This window comes from Microtus pennsylvanicus, chromosome 1 (assembly GCF_037038515.1).
Source record: "Microtus pennsylvanicus isolate mMicPen1 chromosome 1, mMicPen1.hap1, whole genome shotgun sequence".
In the NCBI taxonomy this organism is placed as follows: domain Eukaryota; kingdom Metazoa; phylum Chordata; class Mammalia; order Rodentia; family Cricetidae; genus Microtus; species Microtus pennsylvanicus.
This window is the reverse complement of record NC_134579.1, coordinates 30356161-30373055: the sequence shown is the minus strand read 5'-3', so window position 1 is coordinate 30373055 and position 16895 is coordinate 30356161. Positions and strand designations below refer to the sequence as shown.

The following is a 16895-nucleotide window of genomic DNA, read 5'->3' as shown; positions in this document are numbered from 1 at the left end:
CTTCTTGGTCCTCAGCTTCCATCTGTCTCCCACTTCTCTAGGAACACTTCCTGCCCTGGCTCTCCACAGGACTGAGCCAGTTGATACCCACAGGCCACCGGCAAAGCATGGCTACTACAAGGACTCGAGAAGACAGTGGGAGAAAGCAGAAGAGGAACTTTGGACCCTGGAAGGTTGAGAGGGTTGTGAGGAAAAGCACCACTTAGCCAGTATGGTTCCAGATCTGTTTTTCAAGGGTATCCTTTATTAAAAGGCATTATTATTATTATTGATTAGGAACCTCACATCATGTGCCTCAGTGCACTCACCTCCCTGTCTTCCATATCCACCCTTCCCCATGACCTCCCCACACACATACAAAAAGAAAATAACAAGTCCATTTTGTGTTGCCCATGCATTCACTGAGTGTTGTAGGAAGAGGCTGCTTGTTCGTTTCTCAGCTGCCCAGATCCGAAATAACCACAGAGAAACTGTATTAATGAAATCACTGCTTGGCCTATTAGCTCTAACTTCTTGTTGGTTAGCTCTTACATATTAATTTAACTCATTTCTATTAATCTGTGCATCACCATATGACTGTGGTTTACCGGCAAGGTTTCATCCAGAGTCAGCCTCTGGCCGGGCTACATAGCTTCTCTGACTCCGCCTTCTTTCTTCCAGCATTCAGTTTAGTTCCCCCCTCGCCTAGCTCTGCTCTACCCTATCACAGGCCCCAAACAGCTTCTTTATTCATTAACCAATAAAAGCAATACATATATAGAAGGACTTCCTACATCAGAGTGTGATCAAATTCCTTGAGGCTAGCCTAAAGGAGGATGAGTCTTCCTCTACTACATCCACACCCAAAGCCATCAATTGAGGAGAGCCAGGCATTGGCCAGAGCGGGGTGGAGTTAGCTCTTCCACGCTTACCCCACCACCTGCACTGTAGTGCTGTGGGCCAGCTCTCCTGTGCCCAGGGACACTAACTTGGCTTCAGATGGCGGCCCTGATCATAGACATCCGCTTGGACTTTGGTGGTGGTGACACAGGCCACAGACATCAATCCTGCCCTTGGTCATATCAAGACCATTGACCCACTCATATCCTTCAGTGGCTGCACAGACCATGAGCCTTGACATAGCCTCAGATGGTTACACATGCCACTCACAGCAGCATGGCTTTCTGAGGCAGCAAAGCCCAATGACGTCACCAAGGCATTGGGCAGAGGCACAGGTTGCGTATATCCTCATAGATCTCAGGCTTCATCGTGGCAGCAGCATGAACCACTGTCACCAACCTGGCCTCTGGTGTCATCATGGAACCATGGCAATCCTTCAAGGAGATCTAATCCAGAACACGAACCTTCCCCCATCTCAGGCCTCCATTGTTGCCCAGAGCTGTAGGTGAGTGAGATAAAATGGTCCCAGACTAGCTCCAAATGGGGTTTAATAAAGGGTTCTTTATTTAGGAGTAGACTCACAGATCTATAGTCCTCTGCATGAGCAGGAAACAAGAACCGAATCCAGCAGGAGAGAGGGAGAGGGAGAGGGAGAGAGCACGTTTCTAGCACCCAAGGCGACACCCAAACTGGACTAACCAACCAAAGGCCATTTGCTAAAGGGGTTCCCCAGCACAGAGCCAGGGGGATCCCCAGGCCAGGCAGCAGGTTCAGGGGCTGAGTCTGTGCAGCATAAGCTCCAGGCTGGTGTGTATCATCCTGCCGACCCTCCTGGGCAATGGCAGCATGCAGACCTCAGCCCTCTCCATCACCTGCCACCGCCATCACGTCTCCAGTTCTGCCTCTCTCCCTAATGCGCACACCTCTCCATTACATATTTGTTCATTGTGGTAGCGCCCACTTAGGTGGCTTCTGCCTGCCTTAGGCAGTTGGATTAAGGCAAGGGTATCAGTTAAAATGACCCTGTCGAAGGTAGACCAGACAGTCAAGATTACAAACCTAAGACACCCTTTGAAAGGATATGAATTCACAAGGGAAGGGAGCTTTGGCCCTAAGGCCCAAGCTCTCAGGCTTCTTGTAGTTCAGGTCCCTATCTCTTCAAGTTTAATTAGACAGAAGTTTCTGTCCCACCCAGTCCTGCAGCCATTCATTCAGTCCCAAAGAAACACACAGAGGCTTATATTAACTATAAACCATTTGCTCTATTAGCTCAGGCTTATTATTAAGTAGCTCTTACAACTTAAATTAACCCATAATTCTTGTCTATGTTTAGCCACATGGCTTGGTAACTTTTCTCAGTAAGGCATTCTCATCTTGTGCCCTCTGCTTCTGGATGATGATTGCATCTCTGCCTTTCCTCTTCCTACAATTCTTTGTCTGGTTGTCCCATCTATACTTTCTGCCTGACTACTGGCCAATCAGCATTTTATTAAACTAATACGAGTGACAAATCTTTACAGTGTACATTGTCCCACAACAAGTTTATTTCTCAGAATTCTCCAGACTTCTAGATGTAGCCCCTTGGTGTCTTCTCATGCCCATTTCCCTTTGATCCTGCCCTCCCACTCGGGGCCTTGGGTATCTCTGCTGGCACCCTTACTTTCAGGCCCCCCTTTCTCACACCCTCGGTAGCTGTCATTGGTGGAACTTGCCCATTTGGTACATTCTGTATCCTAACCCGCTAATTATCAGCTTCCTTGCTTGCTATGCTCAAGCTTTTCGTGTGTCCTCATTAATTAAAGAAGCAGAGAACTGTAACAGCTCCTCAGACTGCCACCAGCCAGGAAGACTGAACACTTACCTCTGACAGAAAGCACACATCCTGGAAATCACTGGCATGTGCTCAAATACCAGGCATGCATGGGCAGAAGCTGCAACAAGCTGCTGAGGTCCACTGTATCACTCAGGACAGAGAGACGGTGACCTCAGCATTAACCATCCACACAGGGGAACTAGCACGGCTGCCCTACTCAGCCACCTCCTTCCTCCCTAACACTCAAACTGTGCCCAGGGCTATGGACATGTGCGTGACCTGGATTGCCCAATGATGACAATCATCTTCTCAGGGTAAGTGCCACACCTGGGCTATGAGAACAGAGGGTAAGCCCTCAGCAATAACGTCCCCAGACACTGTGAACCGGACACAGTTAACTGCAGAGGCAATGTCAATATCAACACCGCAAGGAATGTCAGAGTCCCCAGCTTGAGATCCCAGCTGTCATGCGGCAACTGGGTTTAAGGTCAAGTCTGTGTCAAGCCTCTTCATCCAAAAGCACGGGTAACAGTGCTCCCTCAAAGGGCTGGACAGGCTGAGTTAGTGGAGAACACACGGCATGCGACATGGACGTCGTCAGCTGAGGAAGACAGTGACCCCGAGGACAAGCACATGGAATATGAGCATGGACTCTTGTGAGCCGGCCAACAACCGGAAGTTATAGGAAATGCCTAATGATCAGGAAGCAGCCTATTTTCCCCAGATCTACCCATTTCTATTCTAACTCTTTTATTCCTAGTCTCAAATTCTGAACCTCTTAATTGATCTACTGGGTTGTTTGTTTCGTTTGTTTTTCAAGACAGGGTTTCTCTGTGTAGCCCTAGCTGTCCTGGAACTTGCTCTGTAGACCAAGCTGGCCTTGAACTCAGAGATCTGCCTGCCTGTGTCTCCTGAGTGCTGGGATTAAAGGCACATGCAACAGTTCAGCCTATTGTTTTGTTGTTGTTTTTTTAATTAAAACTCTTTTTTTAAAGATTTATTTACTAATTATGTATAGTGTTCTGTCTGCATGACAGAAGAGGGCACCAGATCTCATTACAGATGGTTGTAAGCCGCCATGTAGGGGCTGGGAATTGAATCCGGCTCCGTGGAGGAGCAGCCAATGCTCTTAACCTCAGAGCCATCTCTCTGGCCCTGATCTGTTGTTCCTCAGGAAAATGCCGTTGAACTTTTGCTTGGAAGGAGCTGAAGCAGCTCCTGGGTAGCCTGGGCTCTCAGGTCGGGAGCGGTGACAAACTAGCGGCCAGTGCAGAGACAGGCAGCTTGGCAGAGGAGCCCTGGTAGGCGCAACAGCTGCACTGTGGGTCTCACAGTGTCCCTCCTCTTCCTCTCCCCGTTGTAAGACAACCTGATGCTACAAATCAACACCAGCAGCAACCCAGGTGATGGGCACTTCCTGCTTCCTGCCAGCTGCAGCTGTCACCTGCAGTGACAGCAGACCCTAAGCAGGGACTGTCTGAGAAGGCACCAGCTCCAGGGAGCCAAGGGTGAGATCCTAGAGACTATTATTCCAGGGAAAAGTCTGTGCGCCTAATGGACACCATCCCTCTCTGCCGTCTTCAAAAGGGCCTTCTAGGGCTAAGGGACAGCGGAGGAGGCTGAAGCCAGTGGCAAAGGGATGACAGGAAGCAACACTGAGGCCCAGCTGCTCCCAAACACTGTCCCTCCTCAAAGACCAGTGCTATGTGGACAGAGGAAAAGCACTAATTCTGAAGACTGTCTGGTATCCCAACTTCAGAGTGCTCCTAACGCCGGGGGCCATCACAGTACAATGGGAGCAGGTAGCTTTGGGGGTACACTTTGCTGGGGCAGGGGAGAGGCAATACACAAGTCAGATTGGTAGTCACATTTATTACTCTGCGCTCTGGTTTCCATAGTTTTGCAAGACAACCAAGTGTGAATGACAATCAATTTGCTCTCCCCAACGCTGCAGAGGTAAGGTGAACCCCTCACTGGCGACCACACAGGGCTGACAAAACCGAGATTGGTCTGTAGGCGCCAGAGATGACGGGGCAGTTCTCAGTCAGGAGAAGGATCATGGGCTAGAGCATCCTAGAAAACAAGCAATCAGCAGCCAGGGAGTACTTGGGATTAGGTGTGTGGCCGAGATCCGGAACATCTTCTTACTTCTTTCTCCTCTTTGTTGAATACAGTTTCTCCTCCAGTGGGACTGGGACTATGCCGCCGCACTCTTTTACTTCCTGGGTCAGCGGGTGTTTCACAACATTTGGTCTCACCACATCAATGTCTCGATTCAAGTGATCCAATATGCCGTCCACAGCACTGGTTGGGGCATAAAAATCCACCAGAAAATACCTGTAACAAGACAGAAGCGGGTGAGCTCCTATATCGGGACTCACATCCCTGCTGCTTTGGTCGGACAGAGCTCACTGCTGAGACACTCCTCACGCGCACTCAACAGGCAGGGGCACACCCGATCTCCTTCCAGACTGGATCACACATTACGTCCTGTGGAAGCAGTCCTAAACCACCTTTACAACAGCAAAGAGGCATTGTGATGTCAGCCAGAGCAGGGAATAATACAATAATTGTGAAGTTATACACTCAGAATTTTCTAACCTATCAACAAGAATGGAATTCTAAATCATCTGATTCTTTTTATGAAAATACTAGGAAGTCTAGTTTTCCAAAGGACTTTACTAGTGACTCCGTCCCTAAGAGGAACAGACAGTCAGACATTAAGTCAGTCAGCTGTGTCCCACAGGAAGGAGATAGACCTACCCAGACTGCTCTGTAGGAACAAGATCTAACAAGGAACATAGTGCAGATGGTGTAGCCCTTCAGTAAGACAATGGGCATAACATTAATATTCATGTCAGACTGATGCTAAATGCCATTAGAGACAGCTATGGTCAAAACCTTATTAGTACCTGACAGACAATGTCACAAAGGACTGTCCCCAGCCCATCCCTGCTGTCCACACTCACAAGTAGCCAGATGTAGTGGTGCACACCTGTAAGACCAACATTTGAGATGGAAAAGGCAGGGGGATTGCTTCAAGTTCAAAGTCAGCAGCTCTTTCTAGTGCATTTAGGCCAGCTAGGGAGCTTAAGGCCTCCAAAGGGCAAGGGCAGGGTTGAAGCTGCCTGTGCACCGTGTGATTTGGATGGCATGGCTAGTACAGTCGGTGGCTAGTACAGTCGGTGGCTAGTACAGTCGGTGGCTAGTACAGTCGGTGGCTAGTACAGTCGGTGGCTAGGACAGTCGGCAGAGAGTTATGAAGATCTGGCAATGTTCTAGCTTCAACATTATCTTTCTCTCCAGCCGAGCCTTCTCCGAACTCTCAAAGTACAATCTTATCTGAGGTTCTGTCCTCAATGTTCCTCTTGCCCAAATTCCACTGGGCTCCGCCCACTTCTCAGCTCTGTCCAAACGTCTTCTTGGAGGCCCTCTGACCACGCCCACACTGTCTCCCTCACTGCCTTGCTCCTCCTTTGACCAAGCTGCACCACTGCTAGCATGGGAGAGATCTGTTTGGTATCCATCCAGGCAGGAAGTGTGCCCCTGCCGCCAGCCCTTGCAGTGCAAGGCAGGAAGGTGCTGCATAGGTAAATGAGTCTTGGGGCAGCACACAGATGAATAGAAATAGATTAATTTGACTTAAAAAAAAGAGTTAGCTAAAAAAAAGCCTAAGCTAGGGCTCAGCATTCACAATAATAAGTCTCAAGTCGTGATTTGCGGGCTGGCGGTCCAAGAAAGCCTGCTACAAGCAAATATCTAGACTGATACTCCTCCCTCAACCGCCTTAAATAAATAAGGAAAGTGGTGTCCAAGTACCTTGACACAAAGTCTCCTTTCACCTTCAGAAACTTCCCTTGCCTTCTTGACTGTTGTCCATGTTCCATGCATTTACTATGTCTTCTATATTCCCAGAGCAAAGCTTTCTCACTCTAAATAAAGACTATTCTTTGGAGAACCTTTCTGGTATTTAGACTGACCATGGGTAAGAATTTTTCAGTTATTTAGATGTCTATTCTCTCCAGTCTGACTTACAGTTCCAACAGCTCAATCAAAACATCAACAAGCACATTTTCAAGTTCACCTGGAAATACACAACGGTCAAGCAGCTCTGATGAAGAATAAAGCTCAACAGCAAACACCACCTATGTCAAGAATGAAGAAGCAACGGTGATCCAGACAGCATGAACAGACAGACCACAGAGACGAGCATGACAGAGACACGGCAGGGGAGGAGAGTATTCCCAGCAGTGGTGGCAGGCTCAGTTCCTGACACTTCAAAAGTACGCTTTGCTGCACATGTGTGTGCCAGACAGGACAATTACTTCAATGCGACAGACTGAAATCAAACTATTGAATTCCTAGAAAAAAAAGTAAAAGAAAAGCCTTGGTGACCTTGGGATTAAGCCAAGATTAATCAGGCAACACACAAAAAAGTACAATTTATAATTTAAAAAAAACAAAAAAACAGACCATCAAAATTAAAAACAATTCTCAAAGTAAAAAGACAAGCTGCAGACAGGATTTGTTAATTATATCTCAGATAATATACCTGAATCTAGCAAAGAACTCTCAAAAATTTAATTTAAAATATAAACAAAGTAAGTTAAAACAAAAACAAACTAAGCCTCAATTTAAGAATAGCTGTAGGGGGGCTGGAGAGATGGCTCAGAGGTTAAGAGCATTGCCTGCTCTTCCAAAGGTCCTGAGTTCAATTCCCAGCAATCACATGGTGGCTCACAACCATCTGTAATGGGGTCTGGTGCCCTTTTCTGGCCTTCAGGCATACACAAGACAGAATATTGTATACATAATAAATATAAAACTAAATATATATAAAAATGAACAGATCAAAGGAAGACATGATGGAGTCAAGAAAGAACACCATGGTGTTTGAACACTGTGAGGTGTGGCCTTGTTGGAGGAAGTGTTTGCATCACCGTGGAGCCAGGTTTGAGGTCTCACACGCTCAAGCTACTATGACACACAGTCTCCTTCTGTTGTCTGCGGATCAAGGTGTACAACTCTCGGTTCCTTCCCCAGCACCATGTTCCCGCCATGATGACAGTGGACTGAACCTGTCAAGCCGTAAGCCAGCCCAGTTAAATGCCTTCCTTTCTAAGAGTTGCTGTGATCATGGTGTCTCTTCACAGCCACAGAACACTAAGATACAAACGAGAACCAGAGAAAATGACTGCACTGGTTACTTTCTGTTGCTGAATAAAACACCGTGACTAATGGCAACCTAAGGAAGGGTCTGTTTTGGTTTAAAGCTCCCGAGGGCTAGACGTCCACAATGGCAGAAAAGGCTCACAGGCACAGTGGCAGAACAGGAGGCCGAGAGAGCACTTCTGAGCTGCACAGAGTGAACTGGAAACAGGGTGTAGCTACAAATCCTCAAAGCCTTCCTCCAGCAATGCTGCACTTCCTAAAGAGTCCATACCTCTCCAAACAGCAGCGCCAATAGAAACTCAGTGTTCAAATACAGGCGCCTATAGCGGACATTTCTCATTTAGACCACCACACCACTAGAATGGCTCCTGGGGGCAGTAACTTGTCTATTTATTCACTAGAAAATCACTTGTGATGTCTATGGGAACTAAACACCAACCTCCCCACACGATAACTATGGGAACTAAACACCAACCTCCCCACACGTTCCAAGGCTTAATTTCATTTATTCGTACTACACACACACACACACACCACACACCACACAAAAAAAAACCTCAAGGGTTTCAACCACCCAATTTATGAATTGCTCATTTGTTCAACACTAAATCATGATTACTTACCCTATGCAAGCCAGGAAGCACAGCCTAAAATGTTAAGTGGAGTGACCTCAAACCACCCCCTCCATGCTAAGCACCAGCTCACCCATTTCATTTGGTTACTTGGCGCCAGGTGGAACGCTTCAATCCAGCACACGCCCCAGCACTTCTTTCTTCCCAGTGTCCATTCCTCTCTTACTCAGTATTGATCAAGATGCCCTTCCAAACTACCATGAGCAGCTCTGGCTGCTGTCCGCTAACACCCACCTGAGCGGACAGCGGAGTCTGGGAGCACGCCCATTCACTCTGAGGAGGCTCCTTTTATTTTACTTTGCACCCCTGCCTTTGTTCATGCAGAGCCCTGTGACACACCAGCACTAGGGCCTGCCCTATGATGCCTTCCCCCTGTAAGATCTAAGTGCTACCTTCCTGCACACCCCCCGAGACCACCTCGGCTCTACCTACAGTGCTGTCAACAGCAAGCACTGCTCTCTTCTTTCAACTGCCACACATCTGTAGGCAGAAAGGTCTAATATTCTAGAGAAAGAATGTTTACAGGGGCCAAGAGTCAACTCAAACCTCTTCCCCTCAATGGTACACTTCGCGGGCCTTCTAATCACTGCTTACCAAACCGTCCTTAGCCGCATACCACCACAGCCTTTAAACATTGCTCCGTGATTAAGAGCAAAAAGAATCCCCGTGGATGGACGGAAGCGCAGAGCGCGCTGTACCAGATCCCTCCTGGTTCAGACCTTGAAAACAAGGTCTCGATTTCCATAGTACCCTCACATCTTTTAAACACCTGAGGAGAGGATGGCGGGCAGGAGAAACCCCACATATGTCAGGTGAGGAAATGGAAGAAGGAGACTGAGGTTAAGCACCGGTCTGGGTCCAGCATCGTTTTCCAGAGTATGGTTTCCTACACATCACCTCCTTCCAAGCTCACCATCTAACATGAAGAAGTACAGACTCAGGAAGCTTCTATTTATATCCTCAGTTCACCCTGCTGTGTGTGGCCACAGTGAGGACTCAGACAGACCAGGTCTTCTGTAAGTGATAGCCAGGAAAATGTAGCCCAGCGCCTTCAACTAGGGAATAACAAGCAGAAAGAGAACTGCTCTACCTGGTGCAGTCCCTGGGTAGACCTCATTTCTCACAATGTATTACTGGCACTCTGGAGGCTTCTCAAGGATAAAACAAAGGCTTGGAGGTCTTCAGACTGGGCCAGGGTTTGGCTTCTAAGAGCCCTCACTGCTATTAAACCCTGTGGCCTTTGCCCTTTAATCCACCTCCTCGAGTTTTCCAGTCCTTCGGCAACCAAACCCAAACAAGAGCTCTGGCCAAACTGCAAGTGGGTTTGTGCCCACAACCACAGCGTGTGACTGTCATTTCAGGCTTATCACTCTATGGATCTGTGCCCGGAGCTGATGTGGGCAAAGACTGCTTCTACTCCCCTGGCTCCCCATTATACCATGGAAATTTCCATGAAAAGGAAACACCCAACAGAGGAGGGGTAAGTAGCTCAGAGATGGGCAGATATACTGTATTCACCTCTCCTTGAAAGCTGAACCTCTTCCTTCTCCTCAGAAGCCAAACTGCCTAAAACCTAAGCTACCAGGGCATACTCTACCCGTGTGCCTCAGTATCCCAGTCTATCCGCATGGCTGCTCACACACACAAAAAAGTTGTTGCTTCCAGCCAGTATTCTTTTTCTCTTAATTTTTCTTAAGAATTTATCTAAAAAAAAAAAGAAGAATTTATCTAAGCAAACTTAGGCGAACATGTCTTGCAGACAAACCTCAGTCCTTTGGCCAGTTGATTTTAAGAAAAAAAATCACCAAGGTTTTGTGCCCGAAGAAATTCAGGCTTCTACAACTTCCATAAGATCCCCACTCCGGCCAGGTCGCAGCAATCCACACCTCCCACTACAGCTGTGCCACCTACGGTGCTGGGGACGGGCAGCTTCTGAGGTCAGGTACTGCCTGCCTCCTGACAGCCTAGGCCTACAACGACATAAGCAAGCCCCATGCAGAGAGGGCAGCTCTGAGAAGAACCTCTGGGATCAGCTCCCTACTCCATGGCAGACTCTACAGCTGGACACAGAGAAGGGGAGTTGGAGGAGGCGGAGAAAGGCTCAGAGCCTCGGACAACGCCACAACGGGACAACTATGTATGCTTCTTGTGATCACCAAGGGGTTGTCCCATCTATCTGCTACAACCGTTAATTCTGTAACTTTCTGGGTCCCAAAGCTGTCAGTGGCTTTATGTGTCTTAGAGTCACAAGACCCAAACAAAACCCTGAAGTCTTAGTATGCGGAGTCTCCGTCCAGCTCACTGAAGTCTTAGTATGTGGAGTCTCTGTCCAGCTCACTGAAGTCTTAGTATGTGGAGTCTCTGTCCAGCTCACTGAAGTCTTAGTATGTGGAGTCTCTGTCCAGCTCACTGAAGTGTTAGTATGTGGACTCTCGCATCTCCGTCCAGCTCACTGAAGTCTTAGTATATGGAGTCTCTGTCCAGCTCACTGAAATCTTAGTATGTGGAGTCTCTGTCCAGCTCACTGAAGTGTTAGTATGTGGACTCTCGCATCTCCGTCCAGCTCACTGAAGTCTTAGTATATGGAGTCTCTGTCCAGCTCACTGAAATCTTAGTATGTGGAGTCTCTGTCCAGCTCACTGAAGTCTTAGTATGTGGACTCTCGCATCTCCGTCCAGCTCACTGAAGTCTTAGTATGTGGAGTCTCTGTCCAGCTCACTGAAGTCTTAGTATGTGGAGTCTCTGTCCAGCTCACTGAAGTCTTAGTATGTGGACTCTCGCATCTCCGTCCAGCTCACTGAAGGCAGATGGGTTAGAACCATGACCCCTCTGCAACTACCTTGACAGGCCTCAAAGAGGCCATTCTAATAAAATAATAGTAATGAAATACTCTAGTCAGTTAGCTTCCATTTTCTGCTTTTATTTTAATCAGTAATTGAACCACTAAGTGGACAAATCATTTTGGAAAACATCAGTGCAATAATCTAAAATCTAATTACACTACACATCTCAGCACTTTTCAGTCCCATTCTGCACACACAGAAGAACACACACAACGCACACCAGGTAGCCAGGAGGTGGGAGCATCCCTCCAGCAGCCTTGAACACAGAGCCCAGCAGTGTGTGGCTATTCCTATGTGTGGTTCTAATCATGGAATCTTCTCATGGACAGAGCTGATATCTGCTCTCCCAAGCATCTCCCTTCTGCACAGAGCTGCACACCAACCCTGCAGAAGCGGACTTGAGGAGTTCATTGCTGCTGAGCAGGGAGAGGCAGGGCCAAGACAGATCCAGTCCACTAAAGCACAGCTCACTACAGATGTGATGCTCAAGGCCGGAGAGCAGTGACCTGCTTCACACAAACAGTCTGAGGGTGACAACGTACAACGTGCCCCCCTGTGAATTTAAGTCACCTTAACATCACAAAACTCTCCACAAGGACCAGTGCTCCAGATATCTGAGAAGATCCTGAGATATGTTTTGGCAGGGCAGGCCAGGCCCAATACTGGAAACAAGGCTCCCAAGCTGGGCCCCTGCACAGCAGTGTTCCCTGAGGAACCTCCAGCTCCTGCCACTCCCCCAGAAGCTAAGCCTACCCTTCAGCACTTCAAGATCAGCAGCTGACACACGGCTGTCACTGCCTGCTGGGGACCAAGCCCCCAGCTCCACTGCTAGAGGTGCTGGGGAAGAAATGTTTCCTGGAAGTGCTCTTAGCTATAAAGGCTGCATTCTTTCTCATTCCATTTGTCGGAAGCCCACAAAAAGAGCTTGCTCAGACTGGAGTTCTTTGTCACTGTCCCTCTCAGGCACCCTCCCCTTCCCAATGCAGACCAGACGGTGGAATTTTCCACTGAAGGGCTCACTGGCTCCCAGTGGGTGCTGAGTTGGGGAAGTGGGGGGGGGGGGGAGGCTCTGCAGCCCCAGGGCATCTTGGAACCTGTTGGAAGACAAGAGGCCAACTGTGTGGATGCCGGTTCTTACACTGTCTTGGTTAAAGCTTTCTGATTTCAGACTTCACAGGGGCAACAAACTATTCGCTTTCTACAGACAAACCCCATTTCCTTTCCTATCTGTTGGGTCTTGTGCATTTTAAGAAGCAATACTTCCACAAATCTTGAAGAAATGCCACTTAAAAGAAACCTTCAAGGACAGAGCACTCCTGAGCCAAATAAGCTGCAGAGTACCTACACACAGAAGTGGGGCCAGGACACTGCATGACTTGATGCTGGCAGGAAAACATGAACACAGATATGTTAACTAATAGGAAAACTACAGAGGAGAATCAGCCTCCTCTAGAGAGGGTGCCAGGGCTGTCAGAGTAAGCAAGCTGCAGACACATTTGGGAAACAAGTCAGTAAAATTCCACTGATTCACCACAGGGCCGGCTATGCTGATCATTCTGCTCAGCTGTAAATAGAAGAGTGCTCTGTGCACAGCTAAGAGCTTTGCCACGAGCATTGACCAAACTCCTTCCACACCTAAAGAGTCTTATGGACATGAGGTCAGCCCAGCTCCCCCCCCCCCCAGCTGTTACATTATAGACTTGGTCAGTCACAGGCCACCTGAGAGACACACAGCTCAGCACCAGAGGTCCTCCTGCTCTAGAAACCACACTCCATCCAGCCCCATCTAGTGGAAAGAGCTTCAGAGGGTGTGCAGCCCGGAGTAGGACTGGCTGCTGTGCCTGCAGCAGGACATGAGCAGCCCACACGAGAAAGGGTGGATATGGAGCGTCTGCTCCCGCGGCTCCCTCTGCAGGGTAAGGCAGCAAGGGTTCCTCTAAAGGGACCTTCTCTACCAGACAGACAGGCCTCAAGGTGAGCATAAGGAGAGGTCATCCAGAGGGCTGCAAGAGAAAGCAAACGACTGTCCAAGCCCAGCAGCCCCAGGCTGTACACTAATGGTTTTCAGGCACTCCCCAGTGACAACAGGTGGGAACTGAAGCCAGAGTTTCCATCTGCAAAGCTGACCCAGGAGTCCCAAGTTCCCAGCCTCCCCCACTGGGCCCAAGCAGCAGCGGGACCTTCTCAACTCTGCTCTGTTCCCAAGATCATGACCTGGCGGCCAAATGACTCTGGACATGACTGCCCTCAGGTGTAGAAAGGAGCTGTGGGCTGTATTCCTGCTGCCCAGATCCTGTCCGCCTGGCTAGTTTATACCCTGAAATAACAACACAAAAATTGTATTCATTTAAACACTGCTTGGCCCATTAGCTCTAGTCTGGCTAACTCTCATATCTTGCTTTAACCCATATCTAATAATCTGTGTAGCACCACAAGGTGGTGGCTTACCGGGAAGATTCTAGTGTACGTCCATCTTGGGCTGGAGCTTCATCGCATCTGTGTGGCAAAGACTCTGTCTGTCAGCCCTGTGGGGCACTACTGTCGTACGGGCACTTCTACTCATCCTCCCTCGCTGCTGCTATCTAGGTCAGCACGCATATGGAGACTTCCAATAGACTGAAAACTCACGAACACCAGCAACCACAACAAGCCCAAGAATCATCCTGAGAATTGTGGATGCCACTGAAACACGCTGTTATCCCCTAGAACGGATGGTTACAACACCACATGAAACGTGGGTTCCTCAAGGACATGCAGGCCCATTTAATCAGCCAGCTAAACACATACGGATTCATGCACACAGCATGAAAACGTCAATCAGTGCCTTGACCAAACCGCAAGTACAGGTCACAACCTTCAGAGTACTGATGAACCAAACCTTTAAATGCTAAATGTATAATCAACAACCCTATGCTGTTTCTTAACCATCTGCAAACATGCACTTTCTGGGACATGTCACGTGTGCAACACTTTCTTGGTTATGCACAATGCACACAAGCAATGTGTCAAGTGAAGAAAATGCCTACTACAAGGAGGGCTGGATGAAGTGTCCAGCTGACCTCAGCCTGCTAAGACAGCAGTAGAAACCTTTACTCAGGCAGTTCTAAGCCCTCAAATGCTCATTTACCAAATGTCACCATGGAGAACAGTCAGAGTATATAAAAATAAAGTCACCGTGGGCTAGCAAGATGGCTCAGGAGGTGGAAGAGCTTGTATGTAATCTTGACCACCTGCATTCATCCCCTAAATCCCACAAGCTGGCAAGAGAAACAACTTTCAAGAGCTGTCTTCTGATTTCCACTCACGCACTGTGGCGTGCACAGGCCTTCCCTAAGTGCGCCCACGTGCGCACACACACGCGCGCGCTTGCACACACACACACACACACACACACACACGCCATGTTCACATGACACTAACCAGCACCATGACCACTGAAGGACTCCCCACCATTTGTGTCTGGAAAGACAGGCCATGCCGGGCTCCCCACACTGCACTGACGTCACACACCTAGTCTTGCTTCTACACAAGAATAGCTAATGGTCCCTGGACAGACCACATGCGTTCCTTTTAAACAGAAAGCAAAGATAGCCACAGTCCTGTGGTAAAGCCACACCAATTTGTGACTAAGTTTAAAAAAAAAGTGAAGAAAGGATGTGTATCCTGCCATGAACAGGCACACACGCTCCATCCCTCATTGTCATTACAGCTGTGGAAGAGGCCCAGCCACTGTGCGCTGCCTGTTTCCTAGCAACACTCAGGAAACAAGGTGAGGCAATGAAGACGTCTACAGCGCAGGCCTCATCCCAGAAGCGGATTGAATGCCGTACAACCTGGAGACGTCGCCCACACCCTGAAATAAAGCAGTTCACTGACCAGCACGCAGCTGCACATTCTCTCTCCATTCCCAAGACAACCGAGTGTGAGACTTGAAGTCAGTGCCCCAGATGACCAGAGAATCTTGCAGAAGGCACAAAGTTCTGAGTGCCAGAGAGTAGCAGCACCCCGGACAGAACACACGCAGGTAGAAGACTACACGTTGTCTAGAGTAAGTCAGATCTTTCCACGTTGGTGCAGCTGGCCCTGGCTGGAACCAAGGAAGCCTACTTTGCTATGTGTATCTGCAAGCAGAGGCTTTCTGAAGGCAAGGGTTAAACGTCAAGAAAAAGAAGTCTGAGTTTGAAAACAATCCCCGAGTGGGAGCCTACAAGTCCCTTGCTCTACCCAGAGCTTCTGTTCGGACCTGCCTACTAAACCAGTTTAACATCTGTATCCGTGGTGGTTTGGATGGGCAATATTAGGAGGTGTGGCCTTGTTGGCGTAGGTGTGGCTTTGTTGGAGGAGGTTGGCTTTGAGGCCTCAGAAGCTTAAGCCAGGCCCAGAGGCTTACACACTGCTGAGCTGCTGATCCGATGGAGAACTTCCTCTCCAGCAGAGCACTCCCACCACCACAATGGACCTCATCCAGCCCCAGTGAACTGTTCTCCTTCACAGAGCAATAAACCCTAACTAAGACAGCATCTACAGTACAGCACTGCTTTCCTACTGATGCCTGGGGGGCAGCTGCACAGCAGGGACTGACGGTGGCCTTGTGACTCAGGGTTCTCTCCTAAGCCCATGAAGCCATTTCACAGAGAAACTTACCCGCCTCTGCTGTGCTGCTGGCCGTGGCTGGAGATCCGGTAAGGAAGTGCACGCTCACCAAGGCTTTCCAGGTTCCTCACGATGGCTCCTCGGTCCATCAGGGATTCTAGTGTACGTTTCAAAGCAGCAGCTGTCTCTGGCTAGGTTTGTTTGTTTGGTTTTGTTTTTTTAAAGAGAAGAAAGAAAAAGTCACAATCAATATGAAAATGAGAGTGATTGGTTAAGGCCATACTGTAGACTTCTCTGGGTCAAAGCACCTGAAACTGGTTTCCACTAACTTAAATAAAGAAAATGAAGCAAAGGCTTTTATGATACACGATGGCTCGCAAGAACAGAGCTCAGTGTGGCAAAGCTCCATGGGTCTGGGAGATGGGAACTCTCAAGAGCCTCAGCCAGAATCGGGGGGCCAATCACAGAAATTCCAGGAGATCGGCCTATTGTCAGGGCACCCGAGTCGTGTACCAACCGCGGCCCAGTGAGAAAGGGGTTGGAGCTCACAGGAAAACTGGGGGATCACAACCAAAAGGGCAACATTGGAGCACACAGTCTAATGAGTTTAACACAGACACATAGGAAAGGACAGTGCCATAGACACAGACGTGTGCACATGTGTGCACCTACATGTGCAAATGTATAAGAGGGTGGAGAACCCAGGGCTCACTGGCTACCCAGGCAAATCAAACTGTGAGCACAGGCTTCCTAAGAGACCACACCTCAAAAATGAATATGGTAGATGAGCTCACCTCACCCCCCCACATGCATACACACACAGGTGAAGACACACACACACGCACACGTGTACACACTTGTGCGTGTGTGTGTGTCTTCACCTGTGGATAGAGGTGGGCGGTCCTTGGGCTTCCCACAGGTCAGGGAACCCTGATTGCTCTTCGAGCAGATGAGGGAGGGGGA

At 48.7% G+C, this 16895-nt stretch overlaps 1 protein-coding gene across 1 annotated transcript in view; it reads right to left on the bottom strand.

The window, feature by feature from the left end:
- Positions 1 to 4547: 4547 nt before the first annotated feature.
- Positions 4548 to 16895, bottom strand: part of Mrps6 (mitochondrial ribosomal protein S6) — a 53569-nt gene continuing 41221 nt past the window's right edge. The window contains exons 2-3 of the mRNA XM_075960419.1: positions 15984 to 16123; positions 4548 to 5029 (exon numbers count right to left, since the gene is read on the bottom strand). Coding sequence (XP_075816534.1) covers positions 4837 to 5029; positions 15984 to 16123 — 333 coding nt within the window. The 3' untranslated portion in view covers positions 4548 to 4836. The remainder of the gene's footprint in view (positions 5030 to 15983; positions 16124 to 16895) is intronic.